A 20,206-nucleotide genomic window follows, 5' to 3' on the forward strand; every position below is an offset into this window, starting at 1 on the left:
TCGATTGGTTCTCTGACTTCTCTCTCTCTCAAATTCCAAACTACGTCTACTACAAGTTCTCAAGTTCATACAAATAGAATACATTATGGACGAATATAAATCACAAGAGAATAACCAAATTTACACATGCGTTAACGTGTGTGAAGGGACTAGTACTTAATTATTTGAGTAATTAATTAAGTAGAAAGTACAGTTTCTTATCTCAAGTTGTCAGCATACAGTTTCTTACAGTATTAGCTTAATTATTGGGGCAAATTCGCTCTGCATTAGATTCTTGATTATAACAAATCTCTAATTTAATCCTTTCTGTACTACTATGACTACTTCACCACCTCTATTTTCTAACTGTATGTACGTACTAGTGATGTTTGTGGGCACTCCTGATCATGTTCATCGAGAGTATATGTGCATTTGCGGTTGATGTTCATCACGATAACAGAGAAAAACTATGAAATAGTCAAGAAATTGTATTCTTTCACCAAACATGTGCTTGTCTTTATTCAATTCTTAATCAAATTGAATAGGACGATCCTTCCCATCATTTTATTGTTTCTGACTTTTTGCTGTGTAAATGTTTCAAGTCAAGAAAAAAGAATGCATGAAAATTATATTAATCATAAACTGGTGTTGATAAAATTAGTGGCTTCGTGTGATGACCTCCAATCTCTCCTACGTTTTCTAAATAGTCTTTGACTCTTTGTGATGAAATAATAGTGTATGCAATAATGCAAAGTTTAGACGGGTATAGAAGTCTTCATTTGGTTAAAGCTGGAATATCCTTTTAAAATCCTAAGGTTGGTCCAGTAAGAAGATTAATAAAGGGTATAAAGAAGCAAAGATGGGAAGAGGAAATTCTATGCTACCATTTTTGCTGTTGTCACCAACAGACTAGGAGCAGAGGGAATGCTCTCTCTTAAAAAGTTGAACGGCTGTTATTGTTACATGGGGAGTGAGCAATAGCTTTAGTAAGAATAAGAATTTCAAGAACAGTCTTGGTGGAAGTAAGCAGAATCATTTGGTTGCAAAGTAATGGCTACTGATGAAGGAACTGAAAACAACGGACCGGTGTGGGTTTTGGATCAGCAGTTTGATCAACCCATGGATGAAGAAGCTAGGAAGCTTAGAAATCCATATAATGGAAAGGTATTGCCTCTTTCTTGGAAGTACTCTCCTTTCTGCAGAAAACACTTCAAAGCCTATCACCTTTTTGACTTGTTGATATCTGAGGCCTGATTGGTTACTTTTCTTTTTCTCAATAATACAGAAATGATAATTATGAACCTTTCTTAAATTTCTGTGGTTATTGATCCCTTAGATGGAGGCATAGATTTGTTCTTGATTGTATCCATTTTATACTATATGGTGTTGGAATACTTATAATGAATTCAGTACCAGCCATTGGGTAGAGACAATGAATAGGTAGTGATGTTGTATAATTTTTCTGAACTAGCTTTGCTCTTTTTGCTGATTAGTATCTGTTTCCTCCAGAAAGTTTCAGCATTTATGGTTCTGCAGCTTGCATTTCAAAGCCTTGGGGTGGTCTATGGAGATTTAGGCACATCCCCTCTCTATGTGTTCTACAACACTTTTCCTAATGGAATTGGTGACCCGGAGGATTTAGTTGGAGCTTTATCTGTGATCATATATTCTCTCACTCTAATTCCCCTCCTTAAGTATGTTTTCATTGTCTGTCGAGCAAATGACAATGGCCAAGGTGATTACCACTTTACTAGCTTTCTGCAGTCCTAGAATCTATTTCCCTTCATACCCATTGCTAATTTTAGAATTACCACTGACTTTATTGTGTGACATAAATCACATAATGATTATATTTGATCTTTATTTGGTTTTTTATTCCATGAGATATCACATCGAAATACTATGATGCCTTTGTTACCATGTTGTGCCAGTAGTGCAGTTCATTAGCTTCTGCTCTCTTCACTGTCTTAAAGTTAATTTGTATCCTCTGTAAAGTTAACTTTGCTTACAAAATTTTGCTCCTGATGATACCATACGATAAAAATTTAAGGATGAGCTTCTTCCATATGTTTCTCTAATGCCATTTACTATTGGGATACTTGGCCATATGCGTCATAGCGCAGATTCATAGTTCCAGAACCTCTGGTGAAAGTTAATTTGGGACTTAATCTATGGTTTCTAATTAATGAAAATAAGCTCCTGATGGTTGCAGGTGGAACATTTGCTCTTTATTCACTACTCTGTCGATATGCAAACATAAAGGCTACTCCGAACCAAGACCATACAGATGAGACTATAACAACATATAGTCATTCAACATTTGGGGGGAAATCGTTTGCTGCACGAACCAAGAGATGGTTGGAGGGACAACCAATGATGAAGAACACACTTCTAATTCTTGTTCTGGGTGGCTCTAGCATGGTGATTGGGGATGGGATTCTGACTCCAGCCATTTCAGGTATGCACATCTACTATAAATAATACTTATTTGTGAAATTTTAACAAACAGGCCTACATGATAGAAGGATGAATTGAAGACCTTTTGATTTAAAGACTGTTTGAAATGGCATGCGTCATTGCATCCTCCTGTTGAGTTCTTAGAATAGAAGTATTCATCAACTTTTTGTAGAAAGGACTACCATAAGGTTAAGTGGTTAACACTATTTATCTAATAAAGTTGATGTGCAATTTTTCGAACAGGCAATGCACTTGCACCCTGATCAATTAGAACATTGAACCCTACTTTTCCCTTAGTTGAATAGTTGTACAGTTGTATTTAAGAGTCCTTTACTGCAACATTTTATACTATATTCTGTGATAATTCCTAATAGTATGATTTTCTCTCATTTTATTAGAAGCTGCTTAGCTATATTGAGTCAGTTCGGTATACTAGATAGTAACTATACATCTTTTTCAGTTCTGTCAGCAGTTGGTGGGATCAATGTGCGTCGCTATGAGATTAGCAATGGTATTTTCATACATTCAGATATTTCATTTGCTTTATCAAATTTGCGACTCAATCTATCAGTTTTTCTGAATCAAATTATCTGCATACTTCTATTATACAGATGTAGTTGTGCTTGTTGCTGTGGCCATGCTAGTACTACTGTTTACAATGCAATACCATGGTACAGACAAAATTAGTTGGCTGTTCGCACCAATTGTGCTCCTCTGGTTTCTTTTTATTGGAGGGATTGGCTTGTTCAACATTTGGAGATATGATAGAACTGTTCTAAAAGCATTTTCTCCTGTGTATGTATATCGATTTTTTAAGCGGGGAGGAAAAGATGGTTGGACATCTCTAGGAGGTATTATGCTAAGCATAACAGGTATATATTTTTCTTGCCATTTCGGCACTAGACCAATTTTCCATTTCCTGATTTATTCCATTTCTTTTCTTTTCTAGTTTTCTAATTTCTGTCAAGATATTCAAGCAATTTTTGAACCTTTGCAGGAACAGAAGCACTTTTTGCTGATCTGTCCCATTACCCTGTCCTGTCGATACAGATAGCTTTCACATCTGTCGTATTTCCTTGCCTTCTTTTAGCCTACTCAGGTCAAGCTGCTTACCTCATGAAGCATCCTGATCAAGTGTCCAATGCTTTTTACCATTCTATTCCAGGTTAGGTCACTGAAGTTTTATTCATAACATAACATATTTTTTTGCTTAGAACATGTTTTATAGTACCAAAACTGTACAAAGTACAAAGTAAATTCTACTTATGTAACATGTTGACGCATATCAAATTTTGCAGACAGCATATATTGGCCAGTGTTTGTTGTTGCTACTGGAGCAGCTGTCGTTGCAAGTCAGTCCACCATAACTGCAACCTTTTCACTAATCAAGCAGGCACTTGCACTTGGTTGTTTCCCGAGAGTCAAAATTGTACATACATCAAAGAAGTATCGTCACCACATCTATATTCCAGAAGTCAATTGGCTCGTTATGATTCTTTGCATTGGTGTAACTGCTGGCTTTAAAAATCAAAACCAAATTGGTAACGCCTCCGGTAAGTTCCTCCTCTTTAAACATTGTGAAGTACTCCTCTTTCTGCAATTTACATTTGGGACAGCCTTAGATCTGATCTATCAGCATGCATTCATTCAATGGTTCAAACATTGTTCTGTTGTTCATGTATACCCTCTAGCTTCACCTTCATCAAATAGTAGGGAAATACCAAGAAGTCATCGGTTGGGATTATGTAGTTAGAATTATATATTATGGCTTGGACATCCATAAGCATTGAGCTAAGTGTGTAATCTAGAGACTCGGCAAATGTGGTTCACATTTGTCTTCTTTAACCATTAGGGTGTTCTTTAACCTTCCTGATTAATTTTTCTGACATGTTTCAACAGGGACGGCAGTTTGTATGGTCATGTTGGTAACCACATTGCTTATGATTTTGGTCATGATTTTGGTCTGGCGCTGCCATTTGATTCTCGTCCTCCTCTTCACTGGTCTATCACTAGTAATAGAGGGCACTTACTTCTCTGCTGTACTACTCAAGGTCAATCAAGGTGGCTGGGTTCCCCTTGTGATCTCAGCAGCCTTCTTTGTTGTGATGTATACTTGGCATTATGGTACAGTAAAACTTCACGAGATTGAAGTCCACAGTAAGGTTTCAATGGCATGGATTCTCGGACTTGGCGCCAGTTTAGGATTGGTTCGCATACCTGGGATAGGCCTTGTATACACTGAGCTAACGAGTGGAGTGCCTCGCATCTTTTCTCACTTCATCACCAACCTACCCGCCATCCATGATGTTGTAGTCTTTGTCTGTGTCAAGTACCTTCCTGTGTACACTGTCCAAGAAGAAGAGAGGTTCCTAGTAAAGCAGATTGGCCCCAAGAACTTCCACATGTTTCGCTGCGTTGCGAGATATGGCTATAAAGACTTGCACACAAGAGATGACGATTTTGAGAATAAGCTCTTTGACAGTCTTTTCTTGTTTCTCCGGCTTGAGTCATTGGCAGTAGCATCTTCTGCCTCCGATGTATCTAGTGTACTTGGCGACCAAGCTTGGCCATCAAGAAGTGGTAATAGTAATAGCAACATACCTTACTCCACCGAAAACCCATCACTTCAGTCGAATGACTCAATCGTGCCGGGTGGTTCTCCACTACATGAAAACAATGCTATGACATGCTCTGATATTCAGGCAAGCAGCCAGGTAGTCCAAGACGAGATTGATGAGACAGTATTCTTGAGAAACTGTAGAGATGCAGGGGTGGTGCACATTCTTGGAAACACCGTAGTGAGAGCCAGTAGGGACTCAAACTTGTGGAAGAGAATAACCATTGACTACCTATATGCATTTCTCAGGAAGATAGGTAGGGGAAACAGTGTAATGTTAAACGTTCCTCATGAGAGCCTTTTGAATGTTGGGCAGGTATTCCATGTATGACCCGGCCAGCCTGAGTCTATCTAAGGAGTTAGGACTATGCAGACTAGATCCAGGCCTATTCAGGCCTCCAATGTAATATTATATAAAGAAAAATGACTACATCTGAATCAACGTTCCAGTCTTAAAGAAGCAAACTGAGCTAGAGAATGCTGGGATGGACTACCATTTTCCTCCATCGAGCTCCTTGTTACATGTTTTGGTTAGTTCTTCTGTTGTTGTTTAGGGTGGCCTATGAAGGCTTTTCTCTAGGGGGATTTATAACAAGAGTACCTTCTTCGACAGACGTGGTGAGATATTTTAGATGTTCTTACTATAGATGGCTTACTGCGACAGGAGGTTGACGTTTCTGTTGCAGCTGTCGTAATACTTGTTGAGATTTCCAAGGGAGATGTTTAGGAGAAGGTTGTTAGTGAGCGAAGCATTAGTAATTTGAATGTCAAGGAGACGGGTAGGGATGCAGAAGGCAACCCAGGATGGGGAAGGCGAGTAAGGCCAATTTTAACGATGACCCTGAGCAGTTGAGAACAAAATACTGTGTGCAGTACAATAAGGACTGTTCGTATGAGATGTGTAATGCTTACTACTTGCACAGTATAAGCATATTCTGAGGCCACTAACTCTTAATTTGAAGTTTTGAACAGTCTTAAAACAATACTCAAACTAAGTGAAAGCTTACACAGCCTCTTGTAAGCTTGTGTAAGAATGAAGGAGACAAGAACTAGGAACCACATTTACCGAGCTCCAAAGAAGCCAGAATTAGACTGCGATTCTTATATACTACCAAATGAATAGGAATCTTAGAAGGCTCATCAGGTTTCTACCCAAAGTGATACCAACATGGCAGCACGGCCAACACCTCCACAAATAAAAGAGCCATCAGAATGCGGAACAAAAACTTCAAACATCAAATTATAGAAAGCGGGGAACATAAATTTATGCAAAAATAGTTGAAGAAAAACATGGTATACCGACAGCAAAAACTTGTCCATAAAGTCTAACCAGTTGCAAATCTATTTAAACAAAATATCTGCTACACCGTGACCAAAATTAATTCATTCTTTGAGCAGCTTCCTTTGCAAGGAGCCTCTCCTTGGCCTTGGTCCTGGCCTGTGATTTGGAGCCCATGATGCCACCACCCCACTTCTTCCTGTACTCCTCATACTTATCGTTGAAGTTGGCCTGCGTTACAAGTGAAAAACCAAGCAGATTAAACAAAGAAACCAACAGAAACTGCACTTCAGTCTATCAATAAAACACATTGGGGAAAAGCCACTTCATTCTAACCCACCTTGATAGCCTCCAAGACCTTGCTGAACTCCATTTTGTCCTCATTCTTGACTGTCGTCAGGCACAAAACTGAGGCAGTTTTCTGGTGAACAATCTGGCAGAACAGAAGATAACAGTTCATTTCAAGTAGCCTTGGCATGACAGAACACAAGGAGACTCAAAAATATAAATGCAAGGAGAATTACCGCTCCCAAACGTGCTTTTCCCTTGACAATGCAGTACGGGATTTCCATCTTCCTGCACAAAGCAGGGAGCCATACAACCAGCTCAATGGGATCGACATCGTGAGCAATAACCACCAGCTGGGCCTTGTTCTGCGATATTAAACAAAATGCACATACTACAAACAATCGCCACTCGAACCAAACATCAATGACAAGGGAATTAAAACAACAAATAGCAAAAGGTAGAGGAATAAAACCTGCTCAATGAGGTAGGTGACATGGTTGAGACCATACTTGACGACAATGGGCTTCTTGGCCTCCACAGTCTTCCCCTGGAACTCGGCCTCCGCCCTCTTCAAAAGACGCTCCTTCTTCTCCGCCTTGTCTTCCGGCCTGTACTTGAGCAGCATTTTAAACAGGCTTGTCGCTACACACCACACAACACACGCAATGAAAACTAATTCACTTCGATATCGAGAACAAAAAAGAACACAACAAACATTGTAACAAGACAAGAGAATCGAAACAAAACCGATACCGAGGTTCTTGTCGAGGGTCTTGGTGAACTGATTGAGAGCAGGAGGGACCTTGAGGCGCTGCTTGAGGATGCGCTTCTTCCGCTGAATCTGAACAGCCTTGGGCCATTTGACGAACCGGGTCAGATCTCTCTTCGGAGGCAACGCCCCTCCGATCCCGAACTGCTTCGGACGCTTCTCGAAGAGCGGGTTCACCACCTTCTCCTAATTAACCAATCAATCCAACGGCCGGAGTCAGGTTACAATCTCAAGCACGGTAAAATCATTACAAACGTGAAGAGAGTTAATTAGCTACCGGCTTCTTCTTGGAAGCTGCGACTGGGAGCTTGGCGCCTTTCTTTGGACCCTGAAATCGTTAGCGAAATTAGATACATGTTAAGGTTGCTGAAGAGAGAAGAGGAGGAGGAGGAGACGGCGCTGCTCACCATTTCGGTTCGATATGTGCGGAAGCCGTAAAACCCTAGTGAAAGGTTTTGTTTTGCGCCATGATTTGGGCTTTATAGTAGCGAAATGCGGGTTTGGGCCATAGCGAAACCGGCCCAGTAACAAGCGAATGGGGTTAAAGCTCTACGGTAATCAAGTCTTGTGTCCCTAATCAATAAATCATCATATTCTCACTCTGTTTTTTTTTCTTTTGAAACCATCATAATATGTGCCATGGTGCAGTTATGGTTACACAAGGGAGGATATATTGGAACTCGGTAACTTTTATCTATGTTTTACGTAAGTACACGGTGTAATCTTAGTCATTTTTAGACAAAACAACATACACGAAGCCCGAAATTCACCAAATATAGAGAAGCTTAACAGATAATTTGCTGCGATAATTCTTGATGTAACTCTTCTGAAGTTGATGCAGACAAGTTTTTGTATAATAGGTCTTTCTGTTTTGACACTGAGAAACTGGAAAACCTGAAAGGTAAAGCAGCGAAAATGGCACTCTTGACAAGTGCTCTACATTTGAAGCCCTCTTGGGCACTTGTATTGGCTAGTCAATACCCCTTGAAGACATTTGATGTACATAATGCCATACACCGCGCCAAAGAATTTCTCGAGTTACCAAGGTAACCCAAAAACAAAGCAAGAATTCCTCTACATATTACTGTATTACGTATGCTACACTATACAATGTCAGGCAACTAACTGTGCCTCATCAATGTCAGGGACTACAATATCAAGCCTCATCATTGGCTTGTATTTCTCAGGCACCCCAGCACCTGCTTGCAAGCACAGCTCTACCACTGCTGGCACCTTCCCGTAAAACTTCTTCAGTGCACCGCCCTTCATTGGAGGCCCTTTGGGATCTTTGACATGCCATACATAATTGGGAGGAAAAACTTCATCCACTGTTGCATCCTGCCATCCATGCTTCCCATCCCTCCATTGGTGCTTAAATTCTCCACAGAGCTTTGCATTGTGACCCCAAGGTCCTACATGAACCTCCGGGCAATACCCACATGCCTTCACACTGCATTTCTTCATTAGCTTTGTCACCCCATACTTGACAGTTTCATATGCATCTAGCGTCTCCTGTGCAATCTTGGGAATATCTGATGACAATGGAGGTCCAAACCGTTCAGAAGCCCCATGAGTATCAAGATCGGCAATAGCAATTGAAGATGGATTTGCAGCATGCCATTGCTCAGGCGCTTCAACAAATCCACCCCGATCGATCACTTTCTTTCCAATCATTCGAATGGGTTTGGTTCTTCGCCGAGAAGGGTACTCAGGTATGTCCACACCAGCTTGGATACACAGCTCTACTATTGCTGGAATCCTGTCATATTGGAATCTAGTCTCATGCTTAATGCGCCGACCAAAAGGATCATAAAGATGATATGCTTCAATGGGTACAAGTACATCATTGATTGAACCCTTCATCCATGAGTGGAAGCTTCGGCGCGTAGCATTTGATGGACCTAGACAGTCCTGCATCTGATGGCCAGACTGGGCTACATGAACCTCAGAGCATTCACTGCCAAAAAAGTTGAAACAATTTTATGTTCCATTTATGACCTGCCTCGCTAAAACATACAGAAATATGGACACAAAGGACTTTTAAAACATACTTACAGGCAACCATATACTGGAATAACATGCAACAGCTGTGCAACGCCTTTAATCAAAGTTTTCCAGGCATGTAGTACTTGATGAGCAACAGGAATCAGATCAGGGTCAACTAATCCGTTTTTTGGAGGTTCGAGCGGCCTTTCTATACCCTTTTCTGCAAGTTTTTTGATCACCTTTGAGGCCTGCTTTATCTTTTTTAAAGGAACAGGATATGGTTTTTTCTTTTGCTTAGGTAGTACAGCCGGAAGATCCACATTTTGGGGAGATGTGTTTCGCTTCCTGAAAGGTGGTTCTCCACTGGGCTTCCTACTGACAGAGCATATGGTTCTACATGTACTTCCCCCTTTACAAAGCTTTCCATGCTCAAACTGCATTTCAAACAAAGCTAGAGCCAGAGACTCAAAACAAATCTAAATTCACATCATCACCTAAGTAATTCCATATGCAGCACGTTAATATTTTCAAAGTACCTTTACAATCACAAGGAAGCCTAAGAGTGTAACATCACTAGGAACACACACAGTTATTAAATCAACTAGTAGCACTGTTATGCATAGGGTAGACAATGGCAGCTAGAGTTCTAGCTCAGCCAGCTGACTTAAATTCTTGACAAGTAACATCTTTGTACTTGTTACAATGATAACATAACCGTATAATAGGTGGAATACATTGTTATCAACCAGTTATCTTCTAACTCCACTTCAACTTTTGCACCAAGACAAAGGGAAGCAACTAAATAAGACAAGTCTTTTCCGTGTTCAAAATTTAGCCTGAACATTTGACATGCACTTTCATTATAACCTACAACAAAAGGAACAGAATGGAACTGACAAGAGGTTATCAAACCTTGAAGCCAAGATTATATGATCTCGCAGCTGATAACTGAGGTAGCTTGAAATCTATGGTACTGAGGCAAGAACCTAAGAAGCATCACATACACAGGTTATTATCAAACCCGTATCTAAACAAACGAGCTAAAGAATGAAAGAGCACCTTTTGGAGATGGTTCCCACAAAGTAGAGGATACTGTCGGAGGCCTCAGGAACATCTATATATGTTGGAGTCAGCTCTCTCCTGGGAAAGTTAAGTGCAACCTAATATGAAAATCAAATGCTTGAGATGCTTTAACTAATTATAAGGTGAAAACAGCTATCCTTGATGTCAAGTCAAACCCAAAGTTACAGAAACTCAGTAAAATTATCAAAGGGTGTGCAATAATAATATATAAACCCAGAAGAACTCTAGCTTTCAACAACACCCCCACCCAAAAAGCCTATGCAAAGTTTGCAGCTTTCACATCCAAAAAGCCCTAATTTTCAGCACCCAATACTTCAAGAAGCTAAAAGATTCCACACCAAGCTCACCCAGGAGCTGAAAACCATGGAGTTGAAGTTTGAAGAGTTCACTGAGGAAGTTCATCGAACAGGTGGTGTGCGTTTGATAAAACAAGACCCAACTAAACCAAAATCCAGTTCTCAAAGTACTACAGATATGCGTGAAAATTGCTTACTGAAATTGGGAAATTGATGGATATGGGTGAATAGGATTAAGATAGCTTACTGAAACCACTTTGCAGGTTGGAAATACTGGAACTGGTTTGGTCTCTGGGTTCTATCAGTATTACGTGTAATATTAACAGCAATAGGCCAATAGAGCTACTCTTTGTTGCTCTTATAGAAAGGGCATGCCGGTCAACAAAATATCTACGTCAGGGTATAATAGCTCAACTGTGAAAATTTGTCCAAAAAAAAAAGATCATAGTGTATACAATGGTCCTTGAAGCACAAAACAATTTAAATATGAGATATATTTAGAGCCTCATTTGGTTCACGGAAATGAGACTAGGCCTTAGTATGCTCTTAACAATTTTGAGGGGTTTGGAAGTCGCAACTCGCAATAGATGGTCATCTTTCCTCCTTCGGAATAACCTAAGAATTCTTGTTACGCAAGGTTTTAGCTAGGCAGCCATTGGCGCATGTTCTGGCTTTCGTGCAATCTTCTTCAAAGTGAATATCAACCCGTGCGGTAAAACATTTCAATCCTTTCCGCTAATGGGATCGATTGTTCCAATCCCAACGGTTGACGTACCCTACGTGATGCTAAATTGTAAAAGACTTGGAGTTGGTACACTAGGACCAAATCATGAAACTTTTGATCATGGTGAATGTGGTGACCTAGTGTGGCATTGAATGTTGCTCTAGACACAAATGCCAAAAAGAAAGTATTTACTATGCACACAAATAAATAATTTACATGTCAGCCAATTCTTCCCCCTATTATGCACCAATACACAATCACGCTGTCCGACAATATTTCTCGGACCACGCTTTACTACGAGAGACCTTCTCCCCACTCTTATAACACACGCAACCTATACGGAGTATATCTATATATATAAAGTCTTATGTTCATGGCGTGGTAAATGTAAGCTTGCATGGGCATCATCCCGACACGGCTACTTGGCTACCTGGTTCTGCTGCTGCTGCGGCTTAGTTTGGCACGCTGCAGACATCACACGCAACCGTCTGGCAATTTCTGTGAATGATGGGCGGATAGTTGGATCAGGAGCCCAGCATTGTTCCATCAGCAACTTCCATTCGGCATCACAATAGCCAGGCACATGTGGCCTCAATGTATTATTGACAATGCCTCCTGCAAGCGAGAAGAGAATGCAAACTCAAGTAAATGTTTTCTGTAATTGCAGTGACGAACATCGTACATATAAAGGATAAAGACTAAAACCAATTTAAATTGTGGCTTTGGCATTTCAGTGCAAGTCAAAAGATAAATGATACGTCGCTTGAACATTGGCCTGAAGGCCAGTGAACATCATGAAGAGAGGTTAATACAAACCTATGATTGCTCCATAATGCATATTGGCATAAGGCTCCTCACCAGTAAGAATCTCCCATAAGACAATGCCAAAGGAAAATACATCAACCTGCCGATAAGACGTATATTAGGTACAATACTGCATCATCTTTATAAGACAAAAACCAAAAAAACAAAACATAAAAGGAATGAAAACTACAAACAATCAATAACTGAAGGTTTTTATGCTTAAAATTAAAGAGACAAGGGTCGGTAACTAATTTTCTTCTTTTGGGTCGGATAACTCATAACTTCTATCCAGATAAAGATAACATGTATTGGTTATTAAACTACTCTGCATCATAGAGAAGCACCATATCACACCAAAATTCCACTAGAAACAGATTTAAGACCCCTCTGTTTAAGAAGTACATGGTTCAAGTTTCTATATAACACTGTGCAGTGGCGGAACCAGGATTGAAAAGTGGATAGGGCTAGTTTTAGTCCAGATTTTTTTTTATATAGAAAACTAAATACCTGAAGAATATGTAAATAATATGTTGTAACTAAAGAAACATAATGAGAAAAAAATGGGGAGATAATAGAAATAAATTAATATAGAGTTTAGAGATAGAAAATAGTAGACAAAGTTGTGAAGTATAAGGATAGAGGAATTTTTTTGAAAAGGTAAAAGAACTGGGAAGGAAGAGGAAGAGGAAGAAGAAAAAAAAAGGAATGAAAAAGCAATATAGAGTTTCTATCTAAAATAGTAGACAAAGTTGTAGAGTATAAGGAATTAAGGATAGAGAAAAAAATTAAAAGGAAAAAGAACTGTGAAGGAAGTGGAAGAAAAAAAAAAGGAATGCAAAAAGCAATATAGAGTTTCTATCTAAAATAGTAGACAAAGTTGTAGAGTATAAGGAATTAAGGATCGAGAAAAAAATTAAAAGGAAAAAGAACTGTGAAGGAAGTGGAAGAAAAAAAAGGAATGCAAAAAGCAATAAAACTCTATAGTATACAAAAAGTGGAAAAAACTGGGAACTGGGAAGGAAGAGAAAGAAGAAAAAAATATGAAAGAAAAAGGCAGAATAAGGAGGGTGAGAATCAAACCCAGTAACACTTGGTAGGACTGAATTTAAAATTGACAGTTAGCCAACTCGACTAACTCAAACATTTGAACATATGACATATATACTAAGTAATATTTGCAGGTGTTTTTCGGTAGGGCTATAGCCCTACTAGCCTTACATGTGGTTCCGCCCCTGACACTGTACTATTCACTTAAGCTAGTGAGAGTTTCCTGTATGGTTTTGAGTGCATATAGCCAGTGATTTTACACTAGCATGATTAAGGTTCCAGATTCATTCAATTCACAACCATGGTACAAAATTTTCTGTGTCTCCAATAAGCATAATAGATGAACTCTAGCATACCTTTTCTGAAACCTTACTGCTGCTACCACTAAGAAGCTCAGGCGCCATCCATGGAAGGGTTCCTCTCACACCACCTGTAACTAGGGTATTTCTTTTGATTTTAGACAGCCCAAAATCTCCCACCTGAAAACAATGAGCAACTTCAGCTAAAATATGTTTTCAATGAAGAATAAACAAGACGAAAAACTAGTGCTTTGCTAATAAGCAAGTTTCCATAACAAATCTCTAATTCAGTAGTGCGTTTAATAATGTCAGCAGAGATATATATAGAAACCTTGCAAATGGGTCGTAAAGGGTCTTTCAAGTTTACAAGCAAATTGTCACATTTCAGATCAAAATGGACTATATTTTTTGAATGCAGATACTCCATTCCAAACGCTGCATCCATAGCAATAATGAGCCTTTTACGACGATCAAGATGTCTGAACATTCAAACCAAAAATGAAATGGAGAAGGTTACAGTCAGTGCCGCATCCACTGCAAAAAAGGATTAAATCCTTTTTTAAATAGTAAAGACAGAGATTTCACCTCTCTTTGCTAAGTAGCACATGCCTCAGAGAGCCATTCACCATGAATTCCGCAACAGTGGCCATCGTTGCCCCTGGTCCGTCCTGCACGACCCCATAAAATGCCACCACATTTGGATGGTGAAGTTTTGATAGAATTTCGGCTTCACGCCAGAATTCAATTGTCTGAGAATAAATATATTAATTAGTAAATAGACACAGAGCGGAAGGTTACTATAAGTCATATAATCACTGGTTAATGAGCACCATTCAGCAATTGGTTGCCACCAAACAGACTAAAATGTTCATTTGAAAAAAAAAACTGACTAAAATGTTATCGCGAATCAACTTAGGTTGGAATACCAGCCTTCTTTTAGAAAAGCTCCTGGCCAAGATATTGACAAAGAATGTAACAGATAGTCACACCCACATGACTCAATATGACTCACTGTGCTTATTTACTTATTGAATACGAAAATAATATGCTCTGACTCACCAATCTTTCTTGCTCTGATGAGCGCCCTGTGAAACAACTCTTCTTTATTCGCTTAATGGCAACATCTGTTCCCCTCCACTTTCCATGATAAACAGTCCCAAACGTGCCAGAACCCAATTCCCTAAGCTCTTCAAGATCTTCATTGCTTATGATCTAATAATGGATTCATAGATGACAATAAGAGATTTTCTAGAAACTTCGATAAGATCATCTCATTAATAAAACAGGGTGCTTGGATAAAGGTGTTTTTTGGTCATTAAATATGATAGCATGGACTGTAAATTTTTCATTAAACTTTTTACTGGCAAAAGTAAAAAAAAATGAAAACTAGCACAAAAAGACAAACCTTTAATCAGGGTAGGAACACAAGACAGAGGATTCAGATATCAATAATTTGTTTGCATACTGATTAGGGTTCAAATAGTTGTAAACATAGAGTTGGGGGTGGTTCGAAGAAATTCGGTCAGTGCTAAGCCAGTGATGATGGTGTGTGGTAGCGGAAGAAGAAAAATAATATAACAGATGATGCTCAAGATATAGTGGTTTCGTGGTGAAAGATCTACTGAAGAGAAACATAGTAGGACTGTCAACTAGGCCACAGGCAGACGCATGATTGAAGAAAAACTTCTGCTTCCAAATGAAATATAAGTGCACTACTAAGATTTACTTGAGCATTGTAAGTAGGTTAAACAAGGATATTGAAGATTATATACCCAAAAGATTAAAGGAAAAATTGATCTATATGCATTGATTGACAGGTTACGGAGGTATCCTTTTTTTCTTTTCTTTTTTGAATAGTCGGAGGTATCCTTTGACAGTTCCAATTTTGCAGATAGAAATTCTTTCTTACCTGCAAAGTAGTAATATCAAAAGTTTCCAGAGAAAGATCTCCATGTGGTACACCTGTGTTGTTGTTATCCAGCTTGTCATCCTAAAAGTGAGGACATCAATCAAAGTTGGTCAGCGGAGTCAATTTGGTAAAAATGCAAGTCAAAAGAAAAAATGCAACAGATAGAGATACCTCATATTCTGATTCTTGTACTCTATGATTTACCCCATCCACCTGCTCACTTTCAATTCCCTCAGGTAGAGAAGGATTATCTGCATTGATGGTGGTGGGTCCTGTTATAGATGACAAATCTTGCCGAATATCCTCATCAAAACTGATATGTGATTCATTGTGACCAAAAAGAACTCCAGCAGACTTTAAAGGTGGAAAGCTGTAATCAACTGGAGCTCCTTCTCCAATACCTGTCAGTGGGGATATAAAACCCAGGTGGTCCTGATCCATAAGGGATACATCTTTTCTCACAAATTCATTCTGAGCCAAATTTCGGAAGTACGACCAATGCATAGGTTCATGATTCTCCATGTTCAAGCTCAAGCCAGCACCATCCCCAGGAAGTGGACTGACACCAGAAGGATCTGTCTCAGCTTTGGAAAATATATCAGACATAAAATCACGGGGAAAACGATCATTGATATCAATAAGAATATCTGTAGTCCCAACACCAGCAGCTGATTCGCCATTACCACCACCTGTAATTGAGTTCTGTTTCTGAGTCACAGGATTTACATGACCCTTGCCATTGTTTCCATAGTCCTTACTGCCACTTATCTCGGTCCATTCATATTCTGGTGGAACTGAAGCAGAATCATCTGTAGGCTTGAGAGAAGTTTCCTGACCAGCTCTTAGTTGAGTCAGTGCTGCTTGTTTATCATTGATAGATCTGTCTCCGTAATTATCTTTTAGCCTGCCCGTTTCACGACCATCACCTGAATTGGAAACTACATTTTTGGAGTCAGATCTTTGTACATTTTGGTCAATGCCCTCTTCAACTGTCTGAGGATTTTTGTACACTAATTTGGAAGGTAAGACAGGCTGCTCAGACTGCAAAGAAACATTCTCATCATGCAATTTCTCAACGGATTCCATGCTTGGTTGTTTGTGATCAGAATGTGCCTGAGCTACGATAAATGGAGAACCGAAAGAATCACCAGATTTTGATAAACGGTTCAACCCTAACTGCTCCCTGGGGATTCGTTCTGAATGATAGACACGTGGAGGAATCACAGGTTGTTCAAGATAGCTAAAGTCCATAGAATCAACCTCAGAGCCAGCATATCTAGAGTCAACATCAGAGCTGGCGAATCTAGGATCAACTTCAGAGCCACCATATCCAGGATTAGACAGTTGACTGGCTGCTGTGTGGAAACGGTCATCTCCATTGTTCTTTTGCCCATCACCTACACCTTCAGAGGTTGCTGAATTCTGTCGAGGTTCCAGGAGCTTTTTGTTGATTCTTGTCGTCAATAAGGGTGACCCTGTCTCTGCCACTGAACTGCCAACTGAGACTTCATCCCCGGTAATGCAATTTGGAACAGAACCATCATATGGATTTACCGAAACAGAGTTCTCATTATCTAAATTTCGAACTTTATCAATTTCATTTATCTTCTGGAGAGAGCTCTCCCTCGTCATTCTTGCTTCCTTCAGTGGAGTATCCTTTGCCAAAGGTTGAACATTTTCAGCTCTATTTAACTTTTTGTTGGAGCTATCTCTTTTCAATCCCATATCTTTTATGGGTAGTTCTGTATCTTGCCCATGTATTCCAGCATATACCCGATCTTCAATCACACCTCCTTGTTGAATTGGCTGTCCAAAGATAGGCATAGAACCGACATTTTCTCCAATTACGTAATTAGGAGGCTGAGAACAGAAATCATACAGCGCTGGAACAGATAAGAGCACTGAAGTTTGTTCATCTTGTGCAAGGAAGCTCTCCGCAGGGTTCAAAGCTGACAATGGATGTTGTTGGGTGTCTCCACTATGCAATTGTTGTCCCTGATAAAGCTGTGAGTTGTTCTCATAAGCACTTGAAGAACCAGGAACCGCTGAATGAGAAGATTGGTCAACTGATGAAGTCACTTCTACCACTGATGGAACAGCACTAGCCTGCATTGTATCAGGTACAGTGTGAATGCTGCCCTTTGCAACACTTAGACTGAGTAACTCTTCCAAATTGTTGCCTAAAGAACTTCCCAGAGCAAGAGAATTCTTTTTTGAACCCAGGTCCATCCCGTTTACAGCAACAACATATTGAATTTCAGAATCCCCCTCCACGCTTTTAGATTCCTCTACATCAACACTAGAAAAGAGGAACATCCTAGGCCTCTGTGATCCTCCATCTTGTAGGCATTCCTCCATCATGTTTTGCAGATCCTCGTCAGATGAAACAGAAACTAATGCATCAAGATCCTCGCCAGGAAGCTGATACTTTATTGTATGAGTTTGCTCATAAACTGCTAACAGTTTCTGCATAAGATCCTGCCAAAAGATATCCCTGGTTATCCGGATGATACGTGTTTCACCTCCAACGTATCTAAGCTTTCCATCTTTAGGACGAGGCAAGATTTTACCACCAAAGCTGCACAGGAACTTCACTTTTCCCAATGAGCTATCAGACACTCCTGAAGAGGCATGAGAAAGTCCCCGATTAATGTCATTTCTTGATGAGGGTTGTGGTGACCGTACCGAATCATAATAACTCTGATTTTCAAGAGGAGATGTCTTTCTATCATATTCCTGGACATGATCTTTCTCTGCTAAATTCACCATAGAAACATCAGACCCACTCTCTGAGCCTGAATTGTTGATTGCAAGTATGCTTTTTAGACCCATAACTCTAGAAGCACTATTAGGATCCCCAGAGGCATGTGGGACTAATAGATGCTGCCTTGAGTTCACCCTTTCCCGCATAAATTCAAGAGAAAACTCCTCGCCAGTCTGAATAGAGTAATTTAATACAGGTCTGGTTCCAACAGAAACATTATACTCTGGAGGTCGCATATTAATGTTCATATTACTTGATGGATCTGGGAAAAACCGTTGATTGGCTGACCCATAGCCATCATTTATAGTTTCAACAGAGCTGTATTTTGGTTGATCCATTGCACCTTTACCCAGATTTCTATCCATAAGGAATAACTTCACCAGAACAAACAACCAATACAAAATGCAGTAAACCTGGTACATGGACATGTTTCCATGGGTAGCCAACTGCAATTATTTCTAGAACAGAGCATTCTCCCAACCCAGCAGGTGTTTGAAGAAGAGCCTAATGGAGAAAAAGAAGTATCAATAGATCAGTTAACCATATTTATAGTCTCTAAGCCACAAAACAGAAAGATGTCCCAAGTCAGTTTGAGCTCAACATCAGGAAAAGAAAACGTTGACGCCTTAGTTACATAAATTCAGCTAAGACCCTAATGAAAAGCTACAGCATTTAAACTTATACCAAGCAATCCGATTTCAGAAATTCCCTTATTCGCATACATGCCAATGATGCCATCATAACCACGGCATCAAAGCACACACTCTGTAACAGAACGAGCGTTCTACAACAAAAAATCTATGTTTTCCCTCATATCATCAGTGGCTTAACAAACCACAAGTCTACCCAACTACAAAAAGACTTCTACAATTTGCAATGCCTAATCCAACACAAAACTGCATTAACAATGTTAAAACCAAGTTTCCGACTACCATCTGGATAGCTCCCTCATTCATTTTCTTAGCAACAAAAAGGTTCACACATCCATTACAACAAAAACACAACTCAAGCTCACCTTCTTAATAAAAATCAAAGCTTTACATGGATAACTACCAGAATTGACCAAATTAGAAAACTGTTAGACTAAATCAGATTCAACCCATGTTCAAAACTACCAACATCCAACTCAGATCAAGATCAAAACCCTCAAAATTCACCTTCTAGAAACCCCCAAATTGATCAAACTCCACCACCAAAACATCCAAAACCTAAACCAACTGGGTCAAAATTCCACTCCATGCCCACAAACCCAATCGACTAGGTGGAGATGAACCCTAAAACTCACCCCCAAACTCCCACAAAACATAATCAAGACTCAAACTTTACAAACGACCCAGCTCAATCCAGCACAGTAGTAATTAGAAATCAAAACAAAACCCACAACCCAAAACAGAGAAGATGAATCAGAACACGTTTACCTTGCTAAAATCAACAGTGGTTGGATCAAAGCTCCTCAGCTCTCTCTCCGTGCAAGTGTCTGTAACTTTCTGTGAGCTCAAAGTCTCCAACTTTGTTTTTTATTTTATTTTCAAATTGATTTTTGTGTTTCATAGTCTCTCTGATCTTACGGCCTTTCTCAGAACGGTAACGATTTTTTAGTTTCGGGGGAGAAATGGCGGTCACGCGGGATTCAGCGCGTATTGGACATGGTCCGTCCATTTGGAGGGAACGAGCGGATATTCCTTGGCGGGTTCTGGAGGTGCTGACTGTTGTTGATTGGTGAGAGTGGGGAAAGTAGTGGCAGTGTGTGACTTGGCGACTCGGAGTTTGACTGGTTGCGTTAAAATTACATTCTCTGATTTTTACCATTTACAACTTGTTCAACGTCCCCAAAACAAAAAAAAAACTTGTTGAACGTTCTTTACCGCATAGTCCACTTGACCATAGAGATGGTGTCGTGCCACG

At 39.7% G+C, this 20,206-nt stretch overlaps 4 protein-coding genes across 7 annotated transcripts; 1 reads left to right on the forward strand and 3 right to left on the reverse strand.

Annotated features, from left to right (window-relative positions):
- Positions 1 to 804: 804 nt before the first annotated feature.
- Positions 805 to 5,820, forward strand: LOC126785664 (potassium transporter 10-like). The gene is made up of 8 exons (XM_050511283.1): positions 805 to 1,143; positions 1,489 to 1,714; positions 2,192 to 2,437; positions 2,897 to 2,947; positions 3,048 to 3,308; positions 3,434 to 3,601; positions 3,735 to 3,989; positions 4,336 to 5,820. The coding sequence occupies exons 1-8, from the start codon at positions 1,030 to 1,032 to the stop codon at positions 5,382 to 5,384; spliced, it is 2,370 nt and encodes a 789-aa protein (XP_050367240.1). The 5' UTR covers positions 805 to 1,029; the 3' UTR covers positions 5,385 to 5,820.
- A 446-nt stretch (positions 5,821 to 6,266) lies between these two features.
- Positions 6,267 to 7,845, reverse strand: LOC126785674 (60S ribosomal protein L7a-2-like). Its single transcript, XM_050511299.1, has 7 exons — positions 7,797 to 7,845; positions 7,667 to 7,717; positions 7,374 to 7,575; positions 7,093 to 7,262; positions 6,857 to 6,985; positions 6,673 to 6,765; positions 6,267 to 6,563 (listed from the first exon to the last, which is right to left on the reverse strand). The coding sequence occupies exons 1-7, from the start codon at positions 7,797 to 7,799 to the stop codon at positions 6,432 to 6,434; spliced, it is 780 nt and encodes a 259-aa protein (XP_050367256.1). The 5' UTR covers positions 7,800 to 7,845; the 3' UTR covers positions 6,267 to 6,431.
- A 497-nt stretch (positions 7,846 to 8,342) lies between these two features.
- On the reverse strand, positions 8,343 to 11,086 carry LOC126785671 (APO protein 1, chloroplastic). Of its 4 annotated transcripts, none has more exons than XM_050511296.1 (5): positions 11,002 to 11,058; positions 10,435 to 10,515; positions 10,288 to 10,361; positions 9,445 to 9,809; positions 8,343 to 9,346 (listed from the first exon to the last, which is right to left on the reverse strand). In XM_050511296.1, the coding sequence occupies exons 2-5, from the start codon at positions 10,487 to 10,489 to the stop codon at positions 8,503 to 8,505; spliced, it is 1,338 nt and encodes a 445-aa protein (XP_050367253.1). In that variant the 5' UTR covers positions 10,490 to 10,515; positions 11,002 to 11,058; the 3' UTR covers positions 8,343 to 8,502. The 4 variants fall into 4 exon arrangements, with proteins under 4 accessions (XP_050367253.1, XP_050367249.1, XP_050367250.1 ...); XM_050511292.1 differs by having other exon boundaries at positions 8,344 to 9,346; positions 10,435 to 10,535; positions 11,002 to 11,086; XM_050511293.1 differs by lacking the exon at positions 11,002 to 11,058 and adding an exon at positions 10,806 to 10,991 and having other exon boundaries at positions 8,344 to 9,346; positions 10,435 to 10,535.
- Positions 11,087 to 11,649: 563 nt separating this feature from the next.
- LOC126785660 (uncharacterized) lies at positions 11,650 to 19,868 on the reverse strand. The gene is made up of 9 exons (XM_050511275.1): positions 19,720 to 19,868; positions 15,709 to 18,805; positions 15,538 to 15,618; positions 14,688 to 14,840; positions 14,214 to 14,377; positions 13,960 to 14,107; positions 13,686 to 13,808; positions 12,295 to 12,382; positions 11,650 to 12,093 (listed from the first exon to the last, which is right to left on the reverse strand). The coding sequence occupies exons 2-9, from the start codon at positions 18,727 to 18,729 to the stop codon at positions 11,897 to 11,899; spliced, it is 3,975 nt and encodes a 1,324-aa protein (XP_050367232.1). The 5' UTR covers positions 18,730 to 18,805; positions 19,720 to 19,868; the 3' UTR covers positions 11,650 to 11,896.
- Between the last annotated feature and the right edge of the window lie 338 nt (positions 19,869 to 20,206).

This window comes from Argentina anserina, chromosome 3 (assembly GCF_933775445.1).
Source record: "Argentina anserina chromosome 3, drPotAnse1.1, whole genome shotgun sequence".
Taxonomy (NCBI): Eukaryota; Viridiplantae; Streptophyta; class Magnoliopsida; order Rosales; family Rosaceae; genus Argentina; species Argentina anserina.